The sequence below is a fragment of the Phasianus colchicus genome, chromosome 7 (genome assembly GCF_987193195.1).
Source record: "Phasianus colchicus chromosome 7, bPhaCol1.hap1.1, whole genome shotgun sequence".
Classification (NCBI taxonomy): domain Eukaryota; kingdom Metazoa; phylum Chordata; class Aves; order Galliformes; family Phasianidae; genus Phasianus; species Phasianus colchicus.
The window spans coordinates 24,899,176-24,926,474 of NC_143442.1; the positions used below are offsets into that span (position 1 = coordinate 24,899,176).

At 35.3% G+C, this 27,299-nt stretch overlaps 2 protein-coding genes and 1 long non-coding RNA gene across 23 annotated transcripts in view; 1 reads left to right on the plus strand and 2 right to left on the minus strand.

Moving 5' to 3' along the window:
- LOC149917280 (uncharacterized) overlaps positions 1-11,224 on the minus strand; it is a 33,323-nt gene extending 22,099 nt beyond the window's left edge. For 2 of the 3 annotated variants that reach the window (XR_016468348.1, XR_016468346.1), the window contains exons 1-4: positions 11,135-11,224; positions 9,655-9,884; positions 4,083-4,184; positions 1,618-1,823 (exon numbers count right to left, since the gene is read on the minus strand). This is a non-coding gene — a long non-coding RNA (uncharacterized LOC149917280). The remainder of the gene's footprint in view (positions 1-1,617; positions 1,824-4,082; positions 4,185-9,654; positions 9,885-11,134) is intronic. The other variant, XR_016468347.1, reaches the window with a different exon arrangement.
- ADAM23 (ADAM metallopeptidase domain 23) overlaps positions 1-27,299 on the plus strand; it is a 64,974-nt gene that overhangs the window by 33,184 nt on the left and 4,491 nt on the right. For 3 of the 11 annotated variants that reach the window (XM_090144164.1, XM_031601270.2, XM_090144165.1), the window contains exons 12-26: positions 564-648; positions 1,391-1,481; positions 2,455-2,503; positions 2,718-2,817; positions 4,904-4,975; positions 5,710-5,796; positions 6,058-6,138; positions 7,570-7,620; positions 8,091-8,154; positions 9,397-9,502; positions 10,267-10,386; positions 11,156-11,324; positions 12,919-13,030; positions 20,403-20,493; positions 23,866-23,920. In XM_090144164.1, the coding sequence (XP_090000290.1) occupies positions 564-648; positions 1,391-1,481; positions 2,455-2,503; positions 2,718-2,817; positions 4,904-4,975; positions 5,710-5,796; positions 6,058-6,138; positions 7,570-7,620; positions 8,091-8,154; positions 9,397-9,502; positions 10,267-10,386; positions 11,156-11,324; positions 12,919-13,030; positions 20,403-20,493; positions 23,866-23,920 (1,333 nt within the window). Of the gene's footprint in view, positions 1-563; positions 649-1,390; positions 1,482-2,454; positions 2,504-2,717; positions 2,818-4,903; positions 4,976-5,709; positions 5,797-6,057; positions 6,139-7,569; positions 7,621-8,090; positions 8,155-9,396; positions 9,503-10,266; positions 10,387-11,155; positions 11,325-12,918; positions 13,031-13,847; positions 13,936-17,074; positions 17,166-20,402; positions 20,494-21,961; positions 22,156-23,865; positions 26,333-27,299 lie in introns of those variants that run through there. The other 8 variants (XM_090144170.1, XM_090144167.1, XM_090144166.1 and 5 more) reach the window with 7 other exon arrangements.
- DYTN (dystrotelin) overlaps positions 22,054-27,299 on the minus strand; it is a 54,979-nt gene continuing 49,733 nt past the window's right edge. For 3 of the 9 annotated variants that reach the window (XR_016468334.1, XR_016468332.1, XR_016468340.1), the window contains 2 exons: positions 26,341-26,684; positions 22,588-22,651 (listed from right to left, as the gene is read on the minus strand). The gene's annotated coding sequence lies outside the window, so the exon portion shown is untranslated. Of the gene's footprint in view, positions 22,210-22,587; positions 22,652-24,826; positions 24,915-26,340; positions 26,685-27,299 lie in introns of those variants that run through there. The other 6 variants (XR_016468336.1, XR_016468337.1, XR_016468333.1 and 3 more) reach the window with 6 other exon arrangements.

Sequence of the window (27,299 nt, forward strand, 5' to 3'; positions counted from 1 at the left end):
ACAACCTCCCTTTCGATAGTTGAAGAGAGAGATGAGGGCCCCTGAGGCCTCCTCTTCTTCAGACTTGAGCAATCCTGCTTCCCTCGATTACTCCTTATCAGACCTGTGCTCCAGACTACTCCCAGCTTTGCTGCCCTTCTCTGCTACAGGGCCATGATGTCTTTCTTCTAGTGAGGAGTGCAGAATTGAACACAGTACTCGAGGTGTGGCCTCACCAGGGCTGAGTACAGGGGGACAGTCACCTCCCTGCTTGCAAAGTATTCATTGTTATGTTTTTAAAAGAAATGTTATCATTGTATTTTCTTAGCAATCTGCTTGGTTTGTTTCTGGCTGTTTTGTCTGTGGGTTGGAACTGATACTGAGTTTAAAGATAAAAAATAGTATTTTTTGGTTGAAGTTTTTGTCTTACGTCTTTTTATGTCAGTGTTCTTTTTGTAAACTTACATCAACTGTTGATGTTAGATGAGCACGACTGTGATGTGAGTGGAAGTTTAGTATTTCAGTAAGTTCTTGGTGCTCAGTCTTAACATGTTATGCTCACTTTATTTTTGTTTGTTCATAAGGAATGTGACATTTCACTACAAAAGGAGCAGCTTAAGTTATTTTGGAGGGGTTTGCTCTGTGACCAGAGGAGTAGGAGTGAATGAGGTAACTTTTTCTACCACTAAATTGAAGTAAAATAGAAACTTTTATTACCATAGAGTTTCAGTATTCAGACTTTAAAGATCATTCATATATTAAAAAGATAGACGTTTTGCAGTCAGCCTTCTTGTGTTACCACTAAAGTACTGCCCACTATGCATTTTGTTTAAGAATGCATCCCCTCTGTCTTCATTTTACTCTCACTGGAATCTTAAATTTTTTTAGCATACTTGGCAAATATGGACCAAAAATCTCAGAGTAGGATATTTGAAATATAACACTGCAATTCCTTCTAAGTTCTCTTACTGTAAGAGGTTTGATCTTGTGATGTACTGATGATGCAGTTCTAATTTATTTTTTTTTAACTAAAAAGCTGAAATTATTAAAGCTAGCCCCTGTGTATTCATATTTTTCCTATTAATATTTTAAACTTCAGTGCAGTGTTAGATCTAGTATGAAAATCTCTTGTTTTGATGTGGACTAATCATGTTATATGATAATTATATTACATATATATATCAAACAGACTGTTCTCTGTGGGTTGACCAGTGTACAGGGTTCCCCTCAGAATAAGAGTGGAGGATTTTCTCTGTGAGGTACTTCATTGTGTTCATTTTTTCTATATGCAGAAATAACTGTGGCTGGCTGAACAGAGTTACTTTGTGAAATAGTAGGTGCATAGTAAGGCAAAATGAACTGGCATTATATTCATCTTTTTTTTTTTTCCTCTCTTAATATTCAAATGTAGTATGGCCTCCCATTAGCCATGGCACAGGAATTAGCACAAAGCCTTGCTCAGAACCTTGGAATACAGTGGGAGCCAGCTGCCAGGAAACCGAGTACGTACATGAATATGGAGCCACCTCTTGTCCTTCTTACCTCAATCTATAAAAACTCTTTAATTTGTAATACTTGAAATGAATGTCATACTTGTAACCAAAGAATGAGAAATTCTGTTTTTTGAGATATACTCACCGATATTTGAATTTAACCAATGTAAAAATCTCCAGTTTAGCACTTGTTTTGCAATGACCTCAGCAACGTCTTGAGTTAGAAGGTTAATCACAGAATCACAGAATGGCCAGGGTTGGAAGGGACATCAAAAATTAATAATAAATAAATAATCAGCGTTCAACTGTATCGTGTAAAAATTCTGCTAGCTTAAAAACCATAGACCAAACCTAAAAAGAAACAAAGAAAAACACCCTTAGTTACAATTGAAGAAATTGTAAGAAGTTGTAACCTAATGACATTTGCCCAACTTGGTGTCCAGCTGCTTCACATCTAGAAAATTAGCTTGATGTGGCCCTGACACATTACAAAAGCTGCTGCAAAAGTCATTTTGGGGGCTGAAGAAATTAAAGCAATTTGGTTACATTATCTCTTTGTTCCTTCTGTAAAACTGAGTAATAAGATTGATTTGATTTTGGAATCACTTCAGAAATCTATGAATTAGGAAGCAACATGAAGGGAGCAGTTGTAAAAACCACTGTTACTGTGTGTACTCACACTGCCTGTACTGAGAGCACATAGGGAAGAATGTTGCCCGCTGTGTTGAGCATTCTAAACTGCCTGAAACACTGTATTAAAAGTGTGCACGTATGATGATGGGAAAGGACCACATTAATTTTAAATACATTAATATTTCTTCAATTGGTCTGTTTTTTAGAGCTGAATAGCCAAGCAGTCTGTTAATTTTTGTATAATTTGTGCAATTAGTCAAGGTCCAGTTTATTGTGAGTACTTTATTTTTATTGCGAGCGTATTTATAACTGCTTTCCTTTTCTGTTGTATTTTGATTTGTCTGAGAAGAGTGTGACTGCACTGAATCCTGGGGTGGTTGCATCATGGAGGAAACAGGGTATGTTATTACTCTCAATAACTGAGCGCTCCGGAATGAATTCATAGTTTACATTCTGACATTAATATTTATGTATTGGACATTGTCTGTGTGTTTTAGTACTAATAAATGAAAACCTGGAAAATATTTACAGTACAAAAAATGGTATGATCCCTCTGCCCCCTTCCAGTTGATATTTCAAGGCATTCACTCAGCTGATTCTTTGCTATTCTAGGGTATATCATTCCAGAAAATTCTCCAAGTGCAGCATAGCAGAATACAAAGAATTTTTACTTCGTGGGGGAGGTGCCTGTCTTTTCAACAGGCCAACAAAGGTAATAAATGCGTTGGTAGTCACTACCTCTGCTAAACATAGTGAAAATGAAATTGTTCCACTAAAACATCTGTTCTTAGATTTATTAAAACATCTGTGTGGATATTTTCTTGTGGTTAACTGGGTATTCACTTCCATAGCATTTAAAAATAACCTGAAGAGGAATCATATTATATGTTTTCTATTCTTAATTTTTCAAAGAATGACAAACCTTGCAGTTGATTTGCATAGCTAGACACACATCATTTTAGCATAAAGGCACTGCCTGTTAAGCTGGAAGTAGGGCAAAATAAATCCAGAAGTGAGATTGCTGTGCATGCTCCACATTCACTCATTTCTGGAGCTTTTTGCTTGATGTTACTGAAAGGAATCTACTTAGTGTGTTAACTGGCAAATAAATAGTTTACTGCATCTAGACAGCAGTTCTGTTTTTACTGAAGTTCATTTCATTGTAGATGTACAACTAACAAAACGTAATTTATAATTTTTCCTTGTACCATCCATCCATTTTTTCATTAAAAACTCACCAAGGCTGTATTTTTTCTACAGTGACATGAGCATGACATCCCTCTAAAGCAGCCAAGTAGTGTAAAAATGCTCCATGTGGCACTTTTTCCAATGTACAATCAATCCAAAGTATTAATACTCTGTTTAATCATGATGCCAAACTTGCTGTCCTTGTGGAATTCAGCATCACATGGCCCATTAGATTGTGTTTTCTGTGCTACGAAATCTACCTTGCACAGTTAACTAAAAAAATTTGCTTGTTGGTGTCTTTTCCTCTAGCAATTTTTGCTTACAGAATAAGATTGCAAGAATTAGAGGAAAAAGTAAGTAGGGGGAAAGGAAAAAGTGTTTTATCTTTTGTGGTTAAAATAGGATAATTTTCTAGTAGGGCAATATGAAGTAATTATCAAATTGACTGCATACAGAATAAAAATGTGGTTTACTTCGGTAAAAATGGTCCCAGGACAATGGTTGAAATTCCCTTTATATATTATCTGTGTTAATGTTTTGCAGCTTTGAAATTAGAGGAAATAACTGGGGGGAAAAAAAGTCGTATGTCATTTTGAATCTTAAGTTTTGAGGTAGATGTGAGGTGGAAAATAGCACGTTTAACTTTAGATAATTAAAATATACTCATGTTAAGCAGTCAGTGTGATGCTAACTTTTAAGTTTTAGATGCTAGCTTTTTAGTTTGGCTCTGATGTATGTGTATGTGCTTTTTGTTTCTTGCAATTCTCTGACCCCTTTTGATTATCTTACCAGCTGCAGGTCAAATAACCAGGTCTGTTCAATGGAGAACTGAATTTCAGGTTCAGAATAGCAGATCTTGGTGTTTCCACAGGAACATAGGAGTGTCAATGGCTTAGAGAGAGGAAAAAACAAAGAAAGAAACAAACAAAAAATCAATTTTCTGTATTGACATTGCTAGACAAGAAAAGTACATGTGCTTATTGTTTCACTGTACTTTTGATTTGGCACCCAAAACTGTATGTTATATTGATTATCCATGTAGTTTGTGCTTTCTTTCCTTTAAATAAGGCATTAGTGTTCCCTCTGTTTATTTTTTAAGGAGTTTTAAAGCAATTTTACGTGATTAAGCTCTTCTCTGGCTGACTTCACCTGTAATAACCTTTACCATTTGGAGGAAGTATCAGGTTGTTATTGGCAGTAGATATTCTGAGAGAGAGAACAGGGAGTGGGTGGAGAGGCATAAAATGGATATATATATGAAAAATGTAATAGGAATAAACTAGTTAAATACTGTAACTGAAAATGGGTAAGAAGATGTAAATTAAAAAAATTAAAATCAGTTATACCTATGATGGCTTATTGCATAATATCCTGACTGCCTATTAGAACAGCTGAACTGAAGAACAGTCACAGGGCCTTGAGGTTTTAGCCCAATGCTGTGCATAAAGGTTGACAGGAATTTTGATTTTACTTCATTTAGAAAAATCACACTTATAGTTATCCTTAGATTTTCATTTTTTCTACTATCGAACAACACAGTCTAATGTGTGAATTGCAAAGAGTTTTTTTCCTGGTTATTAATTGGGTTGTGGTGCTTCTTTTGCTTTCAGCTCTTTGAAACTACTGAGTGTGGAAATGGATATGTAGAAGCAGGAGAAGAATGCGATTGCGGTTTCCGAATGGCAAGTAAAGAATTGCATATAATTCTCACAAAATACATTAAGTTAAATGATTGGTATGAGAGGAGGAAAGGTCTTGGAAATTGACCTGTTTTGCCTTTTGCGATGAAACAACTCAGTCGAAGGACTACATTAAACATCTTTTTCCAGTGAGAATGAGTGAGTGCAAAGCTGAGATCTGACCTCAGCTGTCTTCCTGTCATTTTGTTGGAAAGGACATACTGTTTCCTCATATATTTTGAATTGCATTGTAGAAGCATTTAGCCTTTCCTTTCCCTGGACAGTGTGCCTGCAGTGTTAGGTTCCTCACCGGCATGCTGGAGATAGGTGTTCATATTCAGACAATATGAGGAAGCTGTTTTTCTCTTCTCTAATACAGAATTGTTTAAGGATCTGTTTTGCAAAAATTTGCCCTGTAGCCTTGAGTCCTTGTTCTGCTATTTTAACGTAGTTACACATAGTTAGTGGTATTAATTGTTTTTCTGCATTGTGCCATGCTGTGCCTGTGCAGAGGTTTCAGAAGGTATGTATCTCCTTATTGCTGTAGCATGTATGTCAATGTTTTCCCCTTACTTCACTATTTGAGCATTGCAAAGGATTCTTCCAGCTTATAATTTGAAGTTGTCAGTGCTGAACTGATTTTTTTTGTGCTGGTACATGACAGTTTGTTGGAAAGATTGGACAGAAAAAAATATTTTAAATGGAAAACTAAAAAGATCATTTAATATTTTCTGCAGGAATGCTATGCAGACTGTTGTAAGAAGTGCTCTCTTTCTAATGGAGCTCATTGTAGTGATGGACCCTGCTGTAATACATCATGTCTTGTGAGTATTGTTGTAGTTTAGCTATTCTTTCCAATTGTCATTTACAGTCTTTAAAAGATGAAGAGACTGAAATCTTTTTCATCCTTGGAAATAGTTATTGAGAACGTGTTCTGATCTTAGCCAAAAACAAACAAACAAAAAAAAGCTCACCACAAATATATATGAGCATAGTGTTTACAGAGCATTAAAATGAGCGTTCATTCCAAACTGGAACTTTCAGTTTTGCTTTTATGTAATCTTACTCTATTCTTCATTTTCTAGTTTTTTCCACGAGGCTATGACTGTAGATATGCAGTGAACGAATGTGATATTGCGGAGTTCTGCACGGGAGATTCTGGCCAGGTATGTAAGGAGCTTCTGTGCTCACACTATTAATGTTTATTTGCAAGAGAAAAATCCAGACTAACAAAATGCACCATTGTGTACTCACAGATAACTGTGCTGGGGGAAAGAGAGGGGATTGTTTTTTTTTATTATTTGATCCTAACAAAATTTGTTAAACATAAGAACACAAACCATTAGAAGCTCAATAAATAAATATTAATTAAAAATATAGCAGACTCAAAATATGATTTTTCTTTTAAAACTTACGTGGGGTTTTTGGTATAGCTTTTATTCCAGACATCCTCCTGTACTCTATAGAATGAGTACTGACAATATACTGCAAATGTGAATAGGTTCAAAGGTAGTAACAGTAAGATTTTATGAGATTAAACAGTTTGAAATGCAGTTATGTAAAATGTATACACCTAAAAATATAGCATTTTAGTCCCAATTTGTTTTAAGAGTTCACTTGTGATTATTTTAAAAGTTCTATGCATTTTTGTTGAAAATACTTAGCTAGTAAGCTAAGCTGCCAAAAGGTTGGGTTCTTCAAGATAGTCAACATTCAGCACATCTTCTATTTGCAAAGTAGTTTTGATTGGTTAGGTCATACATGTTCCTTTTCAGTACTGCAAATTTTGCTTCAGGATTACATAGGAACTTCTTAACTCTGCTGCAGTCATCTACTGCATCAAGTTCTTAGCATTGAAGAAATAAGATTCAGGATAGATCTCATGGTGGGCATTGCTTGTAATTACAGATGGCAATACAATAATAGTAACGTTTGAGGCATTCACACTTACAGATTTTATCGTAAGCCTTTCATTCTGTAGATGGGGGGCTCTTACTGGAAGAGAGCAGCACTTTCTTTGTCTAGAATGGCTGCTTTGAAAGTATTGGCTGTGATGTATGTTGCAGCAATGTACCCTTTTCAAACCTTTACCAATCTCTTTTTGATGAAGAAAAGCACCAAGTCTTGTCTACTCTTAACTTTAGTAAGCTGAAGCTTCTGGAGCTAATGAATTCTTCATACCAAAATTTTTTCAGTGCCAAGAGAACATGACAGTATGATCATAATAAAACATGTCTCTAGTCTGTGGGGAGGTAGGTTACAACTAACTTCTCTTAATGGCACTGAAATGAATGCAGTGGAAATGTTGCATGTGAGTAAACATATTCCCAAATATTAGTTATCAAATATCCTGTTCGTGAATACATTTGTTTTGATTTTTATTTTGCCCCAACTCCTTAATTTCATCTGGGGATATGCAGGAAGTTAGAGTCAAGTCTTGTTTTCGTGGCTCAGGATGTTAATTTCTTTATTTTTATGAGTAACTATGAAAATTCCTGCAGTGATTATATTATCTACTTCCTTTATATGTTTTGTGTATTTAAGACCATGCAATGTCTATATGTCATCTTCTGATGTATAATCTTTCTTTTTTTAAGTGTCCACCAAATCTTCATAAACAAGATGGATATGCTTGTGATTCTAATCAGGTATGTAATGTTCTAAAACCCCTGCACATCAACTAATACAAATCAACCAAATACAAATTTCCTTTTTTTTTTTTTCCCTCTTAAATCCTGTCTTCGGTATTTATGCATAGATTTTGTCTTTGGACATCAACGTTTTTCATGCATTATACACTATGAATAGTACAGATTTGTAGCTGGAGCAAAATCCGTGTGGTATCTACATTTTGAATGTAGATATATTATCCATGTAGATATGTTCTATATGACTATGTAAATGAAAAATATAAAATAGCTGCTGAAATCTCTGTGCATCTTAGGCATCAACTGACTTTGAGAATCTGAGCACAACTCAAGATTCTCCATCTATTCCAACTCATGAAAACTTGCACGTCCCAAGATGTGGGTGAAGAATATAATCAGACATTTTGTCAGGGTGGGAAAGGAAAGGCGAGTGTTCAGTTCTCATTGCTAACCTGTTGTGTTTTGTTTAGGGACGTTGCTATAATGGTGAATGCAAGACAAGAGATAATCAGTGCAAATATATCTGGGGATCTAGTAGGTTGACTTTTATTACCTTAAACATATTTTATTTGCAGTTAATTCTTATCTTTGATTGTATGTTTACTTTTTGTTCTCCCTACTGTAAGTGCAGGGTTTCTGTAGGCTGCTGTGTGAAACTGACTTGATTGCCAAGTGAAATTTCAAGTTGCACACTCATTTGGCAGTGATGACAGTAAGACATGGATAGGACAGCAAATACCTAACCCTGATGGGGTTAGGTGAGATTAGCAATTTAGATACAATGTTATGGGGGGGAAAAGTGGGTTTGAGGATTTCATTTTTTTTTTTATAGTTCCTAACAGATATTTTTGGTTGTTGTTGTTGCTTTCTTTTTAATGACAGTTGTCAATTCCCTTATCTTAGTACTGGTTCATACTAAAGCTGCTCCTTCTATCTTTATTATATCATCCTGTACTCAAGAAAGTACAGTAGTATAAATTTAAATATCCATATCACAAAATTAAGCCCAGATGTGTTTGATAAAGTTGTACTTGTGGATTATGCAGCTGACAGAGGATAAATGTTCTGTTCAGTGACTTTGAGACAGTTCAGTAGAGGATATCCTGCACTCAAGGACTGAATGTTTTCTTGCATTCTATCTAAACAAACATAGCTGCAACTGTTGATGCTGCCTACTTGAGACTGAAGAATCTCTGCTTTTTCAGGGGATGAGAGGGGAGAAATATAGCTTTAACGTTTCTTGTCTATCTTAGCACAATATAAAATATGCTATATAGGTGTAAAATTGGATGGAGATAACGTTTTCTTTGTGTTCTGATGCCTTTTTAAGTGTTATGCTGCCCCCTCATGCTTCTTTTATTGATAATATTAAAAACAGTAGAAATTTTTGTTAACTAATTTGTTTGCATCTCACACGTTTATATCATTAGTTTTGTCTTCTGTACATGTGATTTTAATGCAAATGAGTCTTATTTACCCTTTTTTTATTGTTTTCTGCAGTGGAAAAAGTTAGATTAATGTTATATGCAGATGTTAAGAAGTAAACAAAATCAGACCACAGGTAAATCCAAGTAAAGAAAACAATACAGTCACTGAAGGGATTGATTTTAGAATAGTTCCAAGAGATTATGAACACTGAGGATTATCTTAGAAATGCCATTTGTAGGTGGTGTTGGTGTGTTTGGTGTTCCCATACCAGAAAACTGCTGCAATAAAATATTGTGCAGACTTTCATAACCTGTGAAAAGTACATTCCTTTTTTTCATTCATCAACAGAGTCTTCAGGGTCTGACAAATTTTGCTATGAGAAGCTTAATACAGAAGGCACAAAAAAAGGAAACTGTGGAAAGGATGGAGACCGATGGATTCAGTGTAGCAAACAGTAAGTGCAGCCTATAGTAGAACTGATTGCTATTGAAAAAAAAAGATTAATATTGGTGTATTTTTTACTTTCTCATCAGTAATTCAGCAGTGTTTTGCATTATTTTGAATCCTCTCCCCTTCACAATGTTTGCAGCCTGAAAAAGTACCTACCATAGGCATTTCTGAAGAATCCATGTGTGACTCAGCAATATGCTTTTAAAGAATTCCAGATTTTAAAAAGATTTTTCAATGTTCTCAAAGAAGTCTAGGGGCCAAGGCAGCAAAAAGTCACACTTTTATGTCCAAATGCCTGGGATCTGGTGTATCCACAAATAAAGTAAATTCTTTACCAAAATTAACACACACACTCTGCACATTGTTATTACTATGTTTCTGTGTTCCTGCAAGTGAAATAAAAAGCAATTAAAAATTCAAGCTTCACATTAATGAAAAATGTTAAATGTATGAAAATGTAATTTAGCCTGGTATTATGAAGCTGCATACAGTTTGGTTCCTTTCCATTATATTATAGAATGTGGATGAGTTGTTCACATGAATGTAATATAAATACTGTTCAGTGGTATATTACAATGCATGACTACTTGTTTCTGCCTCTTGTCAGTTACACCAAGTAGTACTGTAGTTCCAAACTTATACTCTGAATGCCTATTGTCTGGCTTATGGCAATGTATTACCTACTGTCGTTAGGAGCATTGTATCTGGTTTTTCTTTTTTTGCATCATGACTGTTTACTTCATAACTCCTCTGTTTTTGTTTTTACAGCGATGTTTTCTGTGGCTTTTTGCTCTGCACTAATCTTACTAAAGTTCCACGAGTTGGTCAAGTTCAAGGAGAAATTATCCCAAATTCTTTTTATCATCAAGGACGAATAGTAGACTGCAGGTAAAAGATACTGCAGTGTTCCAAGACAATTTTGGTCTGTCAAAACTAATTAAATGAAGATAAATGTAAAAATATATTATTTAAAAATAATTGATATCTTATGGCAAAATTATTATTTTGAGTGGTATTTCTTGTGATCAAAAGAAAATGTTCCATATTTTGAAGAGGTGAAAAGTGGGCTGTGCTCTCAATCCTTCTATCTGGACTCTATAGTAGCAAAATTGCGTGGTTGAGAGTAAATGTTCAGCATTATATTTTGCTGGAAAAAAATAACTGTAACTGCCAAAGACCCATAGATTAAAGATTATATCTGTAGAGAAATAACTGTATGAAAAGTGATGGTTGAGAGAAAGGGAATTGTGAAGAGTTATGACCAGGTAAGATCTTAAGTTATGGTTCATTTAAAGGGCAGGTAAATGGGTTTTAGTTTACTGTGCACACTACTGGATTTATATTTTAAAGATATTGTCAAAATTACTGTCATGCAGAGAGTACTCTGTTAGGTAGATAGAACCTGAGTAATCAACGATTCTTAAGTCTTCTGTTATTCCACAAAGTTGTGTATTTACATCGTTGTCTAGACTTCTTTTTGGTCTGACTACTGCAACGCTGTCAGTGCTGTGGACAAAGATTATAATTTTGTTTGATCTTCCTATATGTTCTAATGTGAGAAAATCACAAGGATTTTACTATCTACACTGACATGTTTAATATTTTCAAAAGACTGCAGTCATAATACTAATATTACCTTAAAACTTATTTCTCCTAGTGGTGCTCATGTTCTTTTAGATGATGATACAGATTTAGGTTATGTGGAGGATGGAGCTCCATGTGGTCCTCAAATGATGTGTCTGGACAAAAAGTGCCTGCCAATTCAATCCTTGAACATAAGTAGCTGTCCCATTGGTTCGAATGGAAAAGTCTGTTCCGGTCATGGGGTGAGTCTGTGCTTGCAGTTTTGCAGCTGAGCTTCTCCAGTTCTCTCTGCTAGATGTGATCTTAATGTGTACCCTGTGGCATTTTCTACTTGCAAGTGTTCCTGAGACCTGTTGATCTGAAAAACAAACAAAACATGTTAAGATTCTGGGGAACATTGCCATTTTGTGAAGCAGACACAACTTTGCTTTCTAAAATATCATCAAATTAGACCAGAAGTTATATCCAGAGTGTTGTTGCTATTATCGAGAAAGTTTTACATCAGTTATTGTAAAGACTTCTGTACAATGTTATCCATATTTCAAGCTACTTGTCATCTTAAGTTAAAGTTCTTCCTGCATACTAATGTCTTTATTAAGTTGGTCCTGTGGTACACCTGATGACTTAAATAATTAAAATTATAAAAGGCTGAACCTAAATAGAGATTATATGTTCTTCTTGAACATACAGAAATTATATCATTTTACATTCAGTTGCATTGTATTCTTCTTCTACCCGTAAGTTTGTCTGTCTTCAGATGCTAATGTTTTGAACGACAAATCCAGTGTTGTATGTCTATGTTATGGTAAAAATGGTAATATTGTTAAAAATCTCTCCACTGTAGGATTCAGTGGGCCTGTGATAGTTGCCTCAGGTTCTGAATTTTGTACATAAAAGGCTTTTTTTTCTTGTTATGTGTAACTGAAAATGAGGTGAATCTGAGCCCTGCAAAGTTATGAAAAGCATTAAAAATGGAATGTAGAGGATCAAGAAGAAATCTTGGTATATTGGAAAAGTAGCACAAGTAATCAGAGATCTCTGATACCTTTTCTGTTTCGAGTTATTCTTAAAGAATACTTCAGTTGATCAAACCTGTAATAAGATGCATTTGTTATCATCTTTCTAGATAAGTTTCTCCAGTGAGCACTTCAAGAAGCAGAGTGAGATAAAAGTTAAATGAAAAAAATAATAATAATCACATATGCTATTTCTAATCCTTAGTGCATGCATTACTTAGTCTGACTTTTTGATATTATGTTCCAGCATCCAAAAGATATTATTAGCTGGTACCTAACAGTTGATTTCCCTTTGAATTCCACAGTCAAACTTCCTTTTTTGTTTTGTCTAATTCTCGTGTCTTCTCATGATGACAAATGCACTGAAAATCTTAGTTGTTTTTCTGTATGGGAAGAGACTGTAAAGCAGAGGCTGTAAAGCATGACCAAGTCTTGAGCATTTTTAAATATGATTGTTTGTATTCTTTCAGGACATCCAGACTGAAGTTCTAATGACTGTAGGTAATTTGTTAGTGGATGAGATTTCTGTTATCTCTTACATCCTGTGCAGATGTGAAGTGCAAATGATGATGGAACCACTGGGAACTAGCATTATAACAAGTATATTTATACTTTTCCTAGCATACAAGTATATTTAGAAGGTTAAAGGAAACTTTCAGGCTACTAGTGTATTATTATACTCTTTTTAAACACTGAGTGCTATTGCTATAACATACGAACACAAATTTTTATTTCATAAATTAACTACCTAATTACTTGTTAAATAAACTTATAGTTAAAAAGCAACTGCTGTTCTTTATTTTATTATTTTCTTTTTCAGGTCTGCAGTAATGAAGCCACTTGCATTTGTAATTTTTCCTGGGCTGGGACAGACTGCAGTATTGATGATCCTATCAGGGATACTGGTAACAAGAAAGATGAAGGACCCAAGGGTTTGTGTGATTTCAGTTTTAATATTATTTCAAATATTTATTACTTTTTGTGTGTGGTGTGTGTCAGTACTGCAGTAAAATTCTGCTTCGTGTAAATGATGTAGGTCGTCTCTCTTTGAGAACTGATTAAACTAATTTTCTAATTTACATTTTGGGGAGATCTCAGTAGGTAGCAATATGCAGTTTCTTTTTTTTTTTTATTTTTATTTTTATTTTTCAATTTTTTGGGGGGGGATTGGAAGCTCACTAAATGTAGCTCTTCTATTTTACATATCCAAGTATTTATATTTTATTATAGATTTCCAGTTCCCTTAGCTATTCTCACATAATTCTGATACTGTGGAATAAGAAATAGAAAGAAGTGGAGTGTCCCTGGTGAAAACAGCTTTGGTTCTGGGGCATCAAGATTTCAAGGGATAGAAAAAAAAAAAAAAATTAAGGACTTTTATTATTCTTACAACCATTATTGCTTATTCTTGTTTACATAGGAGGTATTCAGTTCAGCTAAATATGAGGAATTATTGAGGAAATAATTAATCAAAAATGTTTTCCAAAGGGGAAGAAAGGCATCTGAGATTCTCTTTTGACTTCTCTGCCTTGGGTTGTCTAAGGTTTTTAAGCTTTTCCTGCCATCAGGACATTGTCCTTATCAGACCGTCTTCATCCAGAATTATGCCTTTACAGATAAAGCAATAAGCAGATGATTTTGCAGCTAAATTGCATTTCTGAAGTCTTTAGTCCATTCTATAAAGCTGTTGGAAAGAAGCTTAAAAATGTAGTACTTACAGTGCAGTTGATCACTCTTTGATACGTCCAGGGCTTCAGAGGAGTTGGACTCAATGACCTTTGTTGGATCCTTTCAAACTGAGGATACTCTGTGATTTTATGATGAGGAGACAGAATTTTGGTGTGTCCCTCCAGAATTGCTCCAATTCTGTCATCTCTGCCATAATCTTTTGGTCCAGTGGGTTCCAGTAGACCTTTACCAAGAACTGTGGAAGAGGCCATCTTAGAACAGTCTGGACTTCTCTTTGGGAATATTTGCAGGTACTTCCTGGACACCTAACCCTGCTGCAGTTCTTTATAGAGCTGCCTGGTTTGTACGCTGTCTTACAGAGATTCTTTCCATTCCACTTTCCTAATGTTGAAACACTGCTTGTAAAATCTGAAGTACTGCGTTGCTGATTTCCAAATCCTAAGTAGTTATTTCATCCTGTTTAAAAAAAAGAAAAAGAAAATGCAACAGAGGAGGTATATTTATCTTGGTTAGATTCTGGTGATTGAAACTAATTGGTATAATTTCAAATGGACAGACGTAGTTTATACTCCAGTTTTCAGTGGACTCCACTGAAAAGAGGGAGAATGTTTTTGTTACAAGGTGATTCAAAGAATTTCAAAAGAGGAATTATTTTTGTTTGTTCTTATAGTAATTTATTGATGTTGAATCACCTACATATGAATTTAGGAGCTTGAATACTGACAGATACTATAAACTCTTTAGGTGTGTTAATAGAGGATTCCATTGAGAGATAATGTCAACAGAATACAGAAATAGTTTTCCATAGTTCTGAAAAAATCCGAAGTACTAAAATATTTCCATTATTTTATCAGTGCTTCTGTCATTGCCAGTGTACAAGTCTGAGACAAAAACCAAAATACTTGCTTTTCCTTAGCCCTAAATTTCTGTTATATTTCAGAGACAGAACCAGTCTCCTTTTCTCAAAATTACAAAAATAGAAGATAGTCAGTTGTGAGAACATTATGACATCTCAACCAAATCCAACATCAGAGAGTGATATCTAGTATGAATATAATCTGACTTTCTAAACTAGAGCAAATGCAAGAAATCAGGCATAGACAGAGGTAATAGCCATACCTGTGTATTGGTGTCAGACCTTTAATTTTTACAGTTTTTATCATGGTTACTGACTGCAGTAAATGCATGAGAGATTTTAAGCAATTATATTCTCATAAGTGGAAAACAGTGAATTATGTTTTTCTTGTTCTTCAAAGAACACGTCCACATGTAAAGAAAATAGAAAAAGTTTTCAGGTATCACACTGTGGATATACTTGTTTTCCTCTGTATTAGAAAATGTTGGATATATTTTCTTCTTTAACAATAAGCAAATTTGTCACTTACGGCTGCAGGTGTTTTGAGTTTTGACTGTCAGGAAGTTTAGATATTTGACAGATTCAGACTGAAATCTCCCAGGAAGTACCTGCAAAAAAGTAGAAAGCTATTTTGTATTGTAATAGCAATATTTTTTACAAGAACCCTGGCAAATGTTTTCTAGTGCTTCTACAGTTCTATTACAAATCATCATTTCAAATAAATCCAGATTACTTCCATCTACCTAATTCTATATAAAAGTAGAAACACCAGCTCTTTCTTACAAGAATAACTTCTTGATGAGCTCTTTGCACTACATTTAGTACCTCTGGTGGAAGTGTTACACTTTGATAGACAAGGGGGGGGGGGAAATGTAAATAAACTAGAATCCTCTTTACACATTGTCAAAAGCTTTGGGAAAAGATTTGCTTAAGTCAGGAGCCCTGATATTGAGTTGAGGGCTTTAATTTCTTCTGGTTTCAGCTACTTATCGTAAGAGAAGGTAATTATTTAGGGAGAGGTTATATAGCTTTTCAAAGATGTAAAAACTCACATAAATTGCTTTAAAACTTTTCACACCATAGATACTACCATTTTTCTTACTATGTTTTAACTACGTATAGGAAAATAGTATTGGTATTTGTTTATATATTATTATGATAGTTTTTTGCTGCACTTTTGAGAATTTTGTATCATCCATCAATTACTTGTGCCTCTATACTGTATTTGAGGATTTAAAAATTAGTGGTCCTTAAGTATATTTATACATAGGTCTTACACTAGTCTAAACTCTGCAACCTACTGACCAGCAGACCCATGGGAGAGCAGCTCAGGATGGTAGGTGTTTTGGTAAGGAGCTCCTGCTGTTAGTGTTTGGCTACTGCAGAAACTTTGAATTCTTTTACAGCGTTGGATAATGGTTTTGAAGTTGGTGGGACTCCATACACACGCAAGGTCTTGGCAATGTCATTTACGGAACTGGGACTTTGTTTGACTAGTGGAATACTGTTTGTTTGTTTTTAACACAAAAACCTATGTCTCAAGTGTGTGTGTGTGTGTGTGTGTGTGTGTTTGTGTATATGAAACAAACAAAATTAAGAAGCAATTTCAAAAGAGACTTCCAGCATGAAGATTATATAGTCTTTGTCCCTGAAAAAGTTCCCATTAGAGAATTCATATGCTTCTTTATGTTCAATTATGATGCAATGAATCTATCAACATTTTAACTTTTTTTTTTGCAACATATGAAATGTAGATTTCTTTTTCTCAAAAAGTTTCCTCCAAAAATGAAAAATAAAGCCTCAGCATATTAAGGCTCTGTAAACATACTGAAGTGCAGTATGTTTTACCTTTTAAAAGTTTTACCTTTTAAAAGGCATCATATGTTTTTCTATTTATGTAATGTAGAGTGGTAAATACAGTTAAAAAGGAAAATACTGCAAAATAGTAAAGGAATTAATTTAAATCATTTTTTGGTGTTTTTTTCCCCCACGCAAAAGAACTGTTTCCAAATGAACAATTTTCATTTGCTTAGTTATATACTATGGATACAGTATGTTTCTGATGACCAAAAGGAAGTTTTCTTGTTGGTAATTCATTTATGTTTTGGCTGTATTAAACTTGATAAAGCAGTAAGTTGAAGATGTTCCATGTTTAAAGAAGAATACAGTCACAGCTAAAAGGAGTAGTCTTACCTTTATGGGAAAACTTCACACTGAAATATTGCAGGCATTCAAATAAGACAAGACTTATATCTGAATTTTTAAAGCTACAGTATTTGGTAAATAAGAGTTTGATAAGAGGCTTGAATTGTTTACCAGACAAAAGTTTATAAAGTAAAATATTCCTTTGAGGAACTATTTCATGTTTTCATTTCAGACGTATATGACATGATCATTTTCTTAAAAAATCTTCCCTTTTCCCTCCACACAGTGAGCATGGCCACTAACAGGCTAATAGGTGCAGTGGCAGGGACCATTCTGGCCTTGGGGGTGATTTTTGGAGGCACAGGGTGGGGAATAGAGTAAGCATTTTTCATAGTTTGAGTTTTATGTTTGGTGCCTAGTGTGTGAGGTAACCGTATGCACCTGAGCCCCCTGTGTATTACCCCTTTAGCTTTGTCATGTGGTGGTCGTATTTGTCTGTGATTTGACTGTGTCTGTGTCGTCTGATTTGCTCATGCAGTGTTGAACCTTCTCCTGTCTGGGATAATGTGGGGCATAAAAAAAAAAAGAGCTTGTGAATTTTTAATTGTCACACTGAAATTAAATGTCTGAATGTTTACATTACACCAAATTCAGAAAATAATGGGGGAAAAAAAAGTACGTTTGTAATTATTTTGCAAAATAGAATCAGGGTGACCTGGGCTATTTGATTAAAAAAAAAAAAAAACCAAACTTATGTTCTTAGTGGCTTTTAGTCTAATAACTATAACTATTAGCTGATCGTATCTATAGTAGTATAGTATATCATACATATAGTAGTATATATAAACAAATAGTTTTACAGTAAGGCTTCCAGTTATTCTGATTCTAGTATTCTGTTACTGTGAGACAGTAGAATACTGAAGTATAGAATGCTTATATGTATTCATATACAAAGTTTTTTACCACCTTCATAATTTTGGGGAACTGGAATCTTAAGTGTTTGCCTATTAACTCAATTTTAGCAGTGGCTATTTGATTCTTATGTACGTATAGAGGGCTTGCAAGAAAGATGGAAAAGATTACCAGGGCCTGTAGCACCACAACGAGGGACTGAAAGGAGGAGTTTTAAAACTGAAAGGAGGTAGATTTAGATCAGATATAAGAAATACGTTTTTACAGTGAGGCTGGTCAGGCAGTGGAACAGATTGCCTTGAGAAGTTATAGATGCTTCAGTATTGGAAGTGTTCAAAAGCAGGTTGGATGAGCATTAAGCAGCCTGGCTTAGTGAGAGGTGCCCCTGCCCATAGCAGGAAGAGTGGATGATATCTTTAGAAGTCTCTTGTAACCATAACCATTCTATGAAAAATAGCTGCTTAGGATTCATTTATTATTTAAACACAGTTTGGTAACTTGTCCATTAACTTAACCTCTCTCAGATCTCTCTTCTGTTTGAATTTTCATTGAATTTTTCCACAGTCTTTTTCAAATATTTAACAACCAGGGAACACAGTAAGAGGAGAGATGTTAAGAAGTGGCCATTTAATACATCTTTGTCCAATTTAATTTATATTCTAATCTGCATATTTTTTCTGTGGAAAGATAGCATTATATGGCTGGAAAGAAATCAGCTTTAGAATTTAACGAGGTTTCTAGAGTTTCTTACAGATCAATTAGTTTCTGTGTTTGCAGTCTTCTGTTGTGTGCAATCATTTGATAAAATCCAGAGTAAGCCATACATCCAAGTTGGATACAATAGCTCATTAGGTTGTGAAATGTTGAAAGCAAGCCTTAATTGGGAGTATAGTGCCCATCAAATGGCATTCATTTACGCTGCACCATACTCACTCCTATTAATTTAGAGCCAGGTGAGACTTCAAAGGTAAGTCTATGCAAGGTATTTTCTAAATTGTAAAAAATTACCTCTTAATTACTGTTGTAAAATCTGTTTATTGCTCATATCTGTGAAGCTCACTCTATTTATTTTACAGTTTTTTATTAATATTCCTAAATATTCTTTTTGTATGAATTGCAGGAAGCAGTTTTTAAAACAAGGGCTTGGAAGGGTTTGGGATAATGTTTAAGCCTTATAATTTTGCTATGCTTCCTTTTAGCAAATAATCATTCTTCTTGAAGTAAATGTATAGCCTCAGAAAGGAAAGTATTAACTGAAGTTCATGGCAGAATATAGGGTGGTTTTTTGTTGCTTATTTTTTTTTCCACCCATGAAAGATGAGGGGAAAGCACTTTTTTATTATACCTGAATTTTATGCCTACTTATTTATAGTAATAAATCATACTTATTTTCAGCATCACTTCGTAACATGTTTGCAGAGTAATTGTTTCATTCTGATTAGTGTTACAAACATAAACTGAGGGCTTAGTTTTCATTTAGCTACTGATATATCCCAAACCACTGATACAGCAAACATGGAATGGATACAGTGATGTTAGGTCAAGCTCTAAATTTTTGTGGTGTCTGGGACCTGGCAGAAGGTTTAAAATGCTGAATTAGTGCAGCTGTCCTTCCTTTGCTGATCTCTGGCTACGCCTTTTTATTCCTTATGTTAGCTGTCGTATAACATTCAAAACTCAGTGTCATTTTATTGCTGTGTTGAAACTTTGATTTTGAGAGACTGGGATAGGAGGAGCTAAGAACTGTTTCTGAACACTACTCCTGAATATTTAAATGTTTAAACACAGTATGCAATATATTGCAAAATAACTGCTGTGTTGGTTTTGATTTGCCTTGAGCTGAGAAGCAGTTAGCTTTACATCAAAGACTGCTCAATAGGCTTTTGTGTGTGTGTGCAGAGCAATTAAAATGGTAAAAATTGTACTGTTTTCTTGCACTCCGTGAAAACAGAACACTTAAGGTTCAGTTATGAATTTCTTATTTAGGTGTTCTATTCCCCCTCAGAAAAGTGCACAAATATTTTGTGCTGCTGTTTTTTGTTGCTCTTTTTTTCCTGCTCCACCCTTCCCCTACTTTGTTGTTAAGTAGCTTCTTGAGGATGATGAAGAGATGCTTTGATGTTTGGAAAGCTTAATGGGAATGCAGCTTTTATGTCAACTTCTGTTCCTTATTATGTAATCCTTTCCTTTGTCAAGAATTGTTTGTAAACTCAGCATTGACGTAACTAGGAAAAGTTTAGCCTCAGCAAATGGTGCTAGATGCTTTAATTTGAGCTGACAGTATCTACCACCTTTCACAGTCTATATTAAATAGGGGGTTGTGATTATTTTTTGCCCCGTTTGCTGTAGTCATAAAACATACAGCATTTATACTTTTAAGTAATTCTTCACAAACATCTCAGTTGAAAATATCTTAGTTGAAAATCAATTAACTAGATAACAGGAAAAGTCACAGTGGATTTTACCCTCTTCTATGGTAGAAGTTAACGTAGCCCACAGTGCAGAGACAAACAGATTTCTTCATTCTCTTGTTAAAAGTAAATTGGGCCTGCTGAAATTGTCTACAGACATCACCTTGTGTGTGCTGTCTATGTTCCTGGACTTGTTGACTACCCTGTAAGTTGCTTCACTTTATGTGAATATAGTGGTTGTTTTTTGTTTTTTTTTTTTTACATCTTTCTTACCGTAATCCTTTATCACAGGTCCTAGTGCCACCAATCTTATAATAGGCTCCATCGCTGGTGCCATCCTGGTAGCAGCTATTGTCCTTGGGGGGACAGGATGGGGCTTTAAGTAAGCAATGCCGCATGTCTTCTCTTCAGTGGCTCTGGCAGTTCTATTTCTTGCTTTCATCACTAAATGTTGAGTTCCTGCTACAAGAGTTTTAAGTTAATTCCTCCTATGCAATTGACAGTAAATTAAAGAGAGAAAATTACACGTGGGCTTAACAAGCAGAAGAAATGGATTCAAAACTAGCCAATGTCATCAGGGTGCAAAGTTGAACAACCGTAGAAGAAACAATTTAACATTCATGAGTTCATCTACAGTTAGCAAGCAAGCTCTTGTTTTCATTTCCAGCTAGTAGTGTCATTCTCTTTCAAGAGAAATTGAATATAAGGGTTTAAAAAATCCAAATGATAAATTTCTCACTGCAGCTATGGCTTCCTCAAGATTAACCTTCCCTCTGCATTAGACAAAACCTTTCTGTGCCTATGGATTTGACTGAGCAGGTAACAGTGACTGACCTGTGCAACCTGTGATAGGGACCTGCTTTAGCAGGGGGTTGGACTTTGATCTCTTGAGGTCCCTTCAATTCCATGATTACTTAAGTCTGTTCACTTGGGATGCTATAGTATATTAAAACTGTGGGTTTTTTAATATTAGTTTTTCTTACGTGAAAATGCTGAGTACTGGCAGTAGGTGAGTAGTTTAAGTAAAAAAAAAAAAAGTAACTTGCTGAAACAGCTGTCTCAGAAATACTGGGGCTAACTTTTGGCTCTTGTTGCTGATTTTTTTTTGTATTATTATTGATTATTATTATTGATTCACAACTTTAAGAATTTCAGCTTAGGTTTTGAAAGCTTGAATTGTCTCCTGGAAAATGGAAACTGTTCTCACCTATTTCAATTCAATGTGCTTTATTATCAAGAGCAAGTAGCAACTCTTGTCAAGAGTTACAAGTGGAACAGCTACTCATAACTGTTAAAGTAGGGTCTTGTACAAATGATCTGGTTTGTTTTTCTGGCAGTATGAGGTCTGTATGCACAGACAGTCCAATTTTTGTTTAAAAGGGCCTTAATTTAGAACCAATGGTTTTAACCTTAAAAATTAGGGAGGTGCTAACAAGTAATTTGCAACAAGCAACAAGTAATTTCTCATGATATTTTTTGCTCTTGCTTTTCAATAATGTGAATTAAAAGCGAGCTATGATATGACAAACTAATTCCTCAATCAGGATTTTATAATAATTGAAAGAATATATATATTCGTATTCATATTCTACATCTGAGTTGAAAAGTAGGAAAAAAAATTTCCTAATTGATTAAGGAGGTCATCAGAATAGAAAATAATGATCAGGCCTGCTTATCAGTTCATTCAGTTTCAAAGTCACCTAAAAACATTTGTTGTCTTATTCTTGAGTATTTTATTTTCTTAGGATCTGGTGGCCTTAATGACACACGCATATAGAAGAAAAATACAGCTAACTATCTCTCAGCCCAGGTGAAAACAAAACAGTTTGCTCTTTCTTCTGAAAATACAGTTATCATCTCACCTTGCACTGCTTTCCAGTACCGGTGCTTTCAGAAGGATCCAGGACCTGCTGCATTCTTTGGTATTTCTCCCAACGCTGTTCTGGGCTTCGAGTGCTGCAGCAGAGCTAGTGATGGCAGGGATGGCAGCGCTCCCTGTGCGTCCCATTGGCACTGGCACAAGCTGCAGGCTGTGTGGTGGTAGCGGAGTCACAGCACTGGTGTTCCAGGCTCCTCATCTGCTTCAGTAAGAACAGACCTAATCCAAAATTTCTAAAAATCCTCAGTTGATCATTATTTTTTTAAGCATGGGTATGTTATCTTTTTGACACCTGCTGATAGACTGACTTACCTTGAGCTTCCAGTTTTGTTTAGTTTAGTTTTTTTTTTCTTTTTACAGCTCCTTCTCAGTTAAATAACTTAAGTCCTCCTATTTGTACAATAAATACCCCTGGGCCAGCCTCTAGTACTTGTAGTTGCTACGGCATGTCTCAAAGCAGCAAAATTTTAATATAGCCCCATATATTTTTTGTAGTCTTGTAATATTTCTGAGATAAATGTTCTTTGTATTTATAAACAATTTTTTAAAAAATACTAATGAACATTTAATTTGTTGTGTTACTTCATCTTACCTATACTCAAAGCAAGAGATTCCAGTGAGGTCTGTATTTTAGAGTAGGCAGCAACAGATTTGGATTCAGCTGTGGGAGAGACTGAAACTGATGTATAGGTGCAGTCTGAGCATTGAGCTTTTCTTTAGAATTTCAGTACATACTGGGCATATTCTGTAGCATTAACTAATTTATGCACATTTTTTTAAATGTATCCCATAAGATACTACACTATAGGAAATAATTCTCTTTTTCCCTAAACAAACAAAGTATGTAAGCAATGCAGAAAAAGTCAGGTAAGCTGTCAAACTGATGTTTTTTTTAATGCTTCAGTGCAGTTAGCTTTTTAACTAAATACAACTAAATTTTCTGCAAGACTTGTGTTAATATAGAAATGTTAAAAGCTTTCATTTTTAAGAACAATCATATATAGACTCCTCAACTGTTAGTGTTAGGAACACCACAAGTACATTTTGCTGAAAGAACTGAGTGATAGATTTTCCTTTTGGACCAGTGTTCTGATGTGAGAGACATATGCATGTTAATAGCATCTATGTTTTTCTGACACAGTATTTACTCCTAAATAATAAACTTGTAATGCAAAATATAATTTGTTGACAGCACACTACAACTCATTAAAACACAAAAACATTAGGTGTTTTCTTCCCCTTTGTAAGCTAGCTCATGCTTTAGCAACCAGCGGCCCAGACTGCAGCCCTCCTGTAGCAGCTGCTGGTAGTTGTGCATGCGGTGCAGGCACTGGCCACATATGCCTACACTCGAAAGTTTGCGTGAGCACAGATGATTAGATAGTTCCTCCCTGTGTTAAATAATACAATATTTGATAGTTTATTTCTTCTTTGTGCTTTGCATCCCTTCAGCTACTCTCACAAATGTTCCACTTTGCATCCTGCTGTCAGTCCTTTGCCTGCGTATTTGTAGGAAGTTATTATCCCTATACAGAATCTGTATTGGAAAAGTCTCTTGAAACTGCTCTTCTTAACAGAGAACTAACTAACTAACACACAAGTGCTCATTCTGTAGCAGAACCTCAAATACACTGGCCTGGCCTAGCTCACAGCTTGAAGTGCATGTTTCTTTTGGGGGTTGGTGGCTTTTCAACTTGTGTACAAAAGAGGGCTAGCACATGTAGACCCTCTCATACTTTGCTTCAAATCTATCTGGAGAGACAGATGAGGATTTTAATGTGTCCTTTTAAAGCAAGCAATATGTTTAGTCTCTGCAAATATGAGAGAAGGTAGCTAATGCTTTACAAACTGGGAGATGTGATTTCTGTTTCACAGGTTATCAGATTTTCATATGAACATACGGTACTGTGGTGTCAAGTCCAAATCAAACGTAAGCTGCGACTAAGCAAACTTTGTTCATGAACTGAGATGGGGTGGGGGGAGGTTTGAGGGGGAAGCATAAAAGGTGGCTTGATGCAAGCTCAGAGAAATGAGGTTAAGACTTCCAGTTTCGAGAATGAATTCTAGATTCATTTTTCTAATCAAGTTGATGTGTGGATAGGATAAGGAAGAAAAAAGGTTGACTGAATTTTCAGGGACATAAGAGTCTCATTAAACATTTCTTGGCTTGGAGTTAAAGGCTATGAGAGGAAACCTCGTCAGGATGTAGATTATACTTCAGTTGAGCTTGGATAGTACTTTTAAAGCTGTTGGATTTTAAACTGCACTACATATTTCTATCTCTACTCTGCTGGGAAGTATACAGAAATACAGCATTCATGAAACATGACATTAATTTGAATATAGCAAGTCTGTGCAAGATTTCAGTGTATGACATTTTATACAGGATTGATCTAGGAAGGACATTTTTATAGTGAGAGTAGTTTTTAATGTGGCTTTTTGCATTGGCTGCAATGTCAATTTAAGGGACATATGCTTGCTTATTTTTCTAGTATATATTCATTCTTGGAGAGTAGTACAAGACAATTAAATGCTTTTGTTGCTGGCTTTAACAGTATTAAGGCAATTTCTAGTAATGAAGCAATGCTACTAAGAAGCAATGCTAGGAGAAAGCACATGAAAAGCTGCTTCTCATTATATCACACTGGGTGAGTGGCTGACAGAGAAGAACTGATCATAGGTACCATTCTGTATAGTTCCAGCAATTGTTTCTTGGCTAGAGCTCAAGCTTTCTGTTTTTTAAGCAGGGGATTAATAGTTAGATGGAAGACTTGCACAGTCCATACAGATGCTACATTTTTAGTTGGTCCATGCAGATGCATGTAGACCCCAAAAGCTTATGCAAGATAAAGCAGTAAGACACAATGAGGTTTCAGTCCCTTACCAGCACTTCCTTCCTTCCTTGACCTGGATACAGCCATTACCTACACAAACATCAGTTTTAGAATCACACAATGTATCTTCTCACTTCTTTTTTTTTGAACTATTACAATAAATAGCAGGTCAGTATTTTAAGCTGCTAATTTTAGCCTCTCATTTTCTTAATTTCAATCAGGTAGTGTGATTTTTTTCCTACAAAAGTGTTATTTATTTAATCTCTTAACCAGTATTTGAATCCTACTTTAGGAATGCTTATGAAAACACTGGTTATTTTAAGTGATTAAATTAGTGGTTTGGAATAAATTTTTATATAGTTAGGAAAAGGACTTGCAAGTAATTTACTGTGTCACCATGTTACTAACTAGTGGGAAATAATGCTAAGGATTACACAGAAAGGTATTTCTTGCATATATTGAGCCTTTAAAAAAAAAATTCTGAAATACTTCTCATTTGTAAAGACAACCATATTATGCAGACAGTGTTAGCTGTATCATTTTACAGTGTAGCGTGCTTTTTTGATTGAGTAGTCTATAATTCTGGTTACATTAGAGGTTTTTTTTCTGGTTGGATTAGAGACTGAAATGCTGACGATCATTACTTAACCAGGCATTAAAATATTAACTGCAAAAAGAAGTTAAAATTCTCATAGATTTTTTTACACGAAACAACAAAGTTGTTTCCTGTGTGGTCTCTACAGGTCTCCTAGCTCCCAAATTGCTTTTGCTGCACTGTTTAAAAAGAGCAGACTTGTTTTTTTCAGATAGAGGGAAAAATTTTAAAGGTTATTTTATTAACTTTTTCTGTTGTGTATTGCAGGTAATTATTGTCATACATTAAAACATTCCACTGATTTTCTAACAGAAAAGTTAATTCATTCTTGTGACTCAGGCTCTAACTATGCAATGTTTGCACTGCTACCTTTTGAAAGCTATTTCAGCATAACGCTGTTGTCCTGGGTCAAGTGCTCAGAGCTCCTGTTCTTCAAATACTTTAGTTGTGTGCAGCTAGGCATGATTATGGGCCCGAAGTAATAGGCAGGTATGAAAGCAGGCCCTGGAGATACATCTAGTTAGATGATGTGATTGGACCAGAGCCATGGAGATTTAGCAAAAGCTTACTTGATGTTTAGCTGAACACTGTATGAGAACCTTGTGCTGCTATAAAACATAGCTGTGAAACGTTGTGGACTGCAGCTACCGAGGATGTGATAGTCACCTAATTTTTGTTTTTGTTGTAATTTTCTATGGGAAGACAGCAACTTTAGTTGCTGATTTAAGAATACTGTCTTCATTTTAACATTAAAATGGTTGATAACTCATGAAGAAGTTGTAAGGCAAGTTTGGGTGACGCCTAACTGTACAGCTCTGTAAAGCACTAAGATCACATTGATGTTTTACATGTGTGTACCATGCTGCCCTGTTCACCCTGTACCTGGTACTTAAGATTTCAGAGACTGTTTCGCATTCTTACCTTAGATATTTTTCCGGTGTCACAGGTGTTTGGCTTTTTTCCCCCTCATAGCACACTGTTACCAGAATATCCTAAGTGAAGAAAGACAGTAATTTAATTAGTATCACATTCCTCGAAGTGTGTATTTCAGCTAGATGAAACTAGAGAACGAGCATTGTTTGGTCAGGACAGATGCAGGGTGAGGGCATTATATTCATACTACTTACAATATGTTTCAGCAAGTTGACCTAGAAAAAAAAAAGCATATGCTCACCTCAAACTTATCTGCAGTACAGAGAGGATGGATTGAGACACTGAAGTAATATTAGCCTAATGGGTGCTATTCCAGTACTTGTGGAAGGCAACTGTTAGAAAGATGAACATAGAATTAGTAGCTTTTAAAATATCACACACCTTACAGAAATGTAGACAGTGGTACTCAAAAAACAAACAAAAGATGCCCAGGAACTACCACTCTTTGGCAGTCTTCTCAAAAAGAATTTGCCTTTGCACACGTTCATTGGTCTCTTAACCACAAGGAAAACTTTGCCTGTAGTATACTTACTAATATTTCAGCAGTCATAGTAGTTAGCAGGCCTGCAGAACATAGAAAATCCTGGGGATGGTATGTAGCTTTTAGGGAATTCATGAATTCCTGTTTTGTATTTTTTGCATGTCAGTTTGGTGGCGGTAGTGGTGCATATGCCCAGTGGGACAACTAAATGCATGAGCCCCTTGCTTGATGCCCCACATAAAGCCAGATACCGGGGAGGTTGCACCTAACTTTGTTGTTGCTTTGTGATGTCTTGCTGTTTGACATAGGGTAGATACCAGTATCGTAGGAGCCTGGATATCACCTACCGGCTTGCTATCTGCTTTTAACATTAAATTCTGACTACAACTTACTGAACTGTCCAGTCTCCTTCGAGTGTGATGTCTTTGCTGTATTTTGCACCTTAATGAGATTCACAGCAATTGTG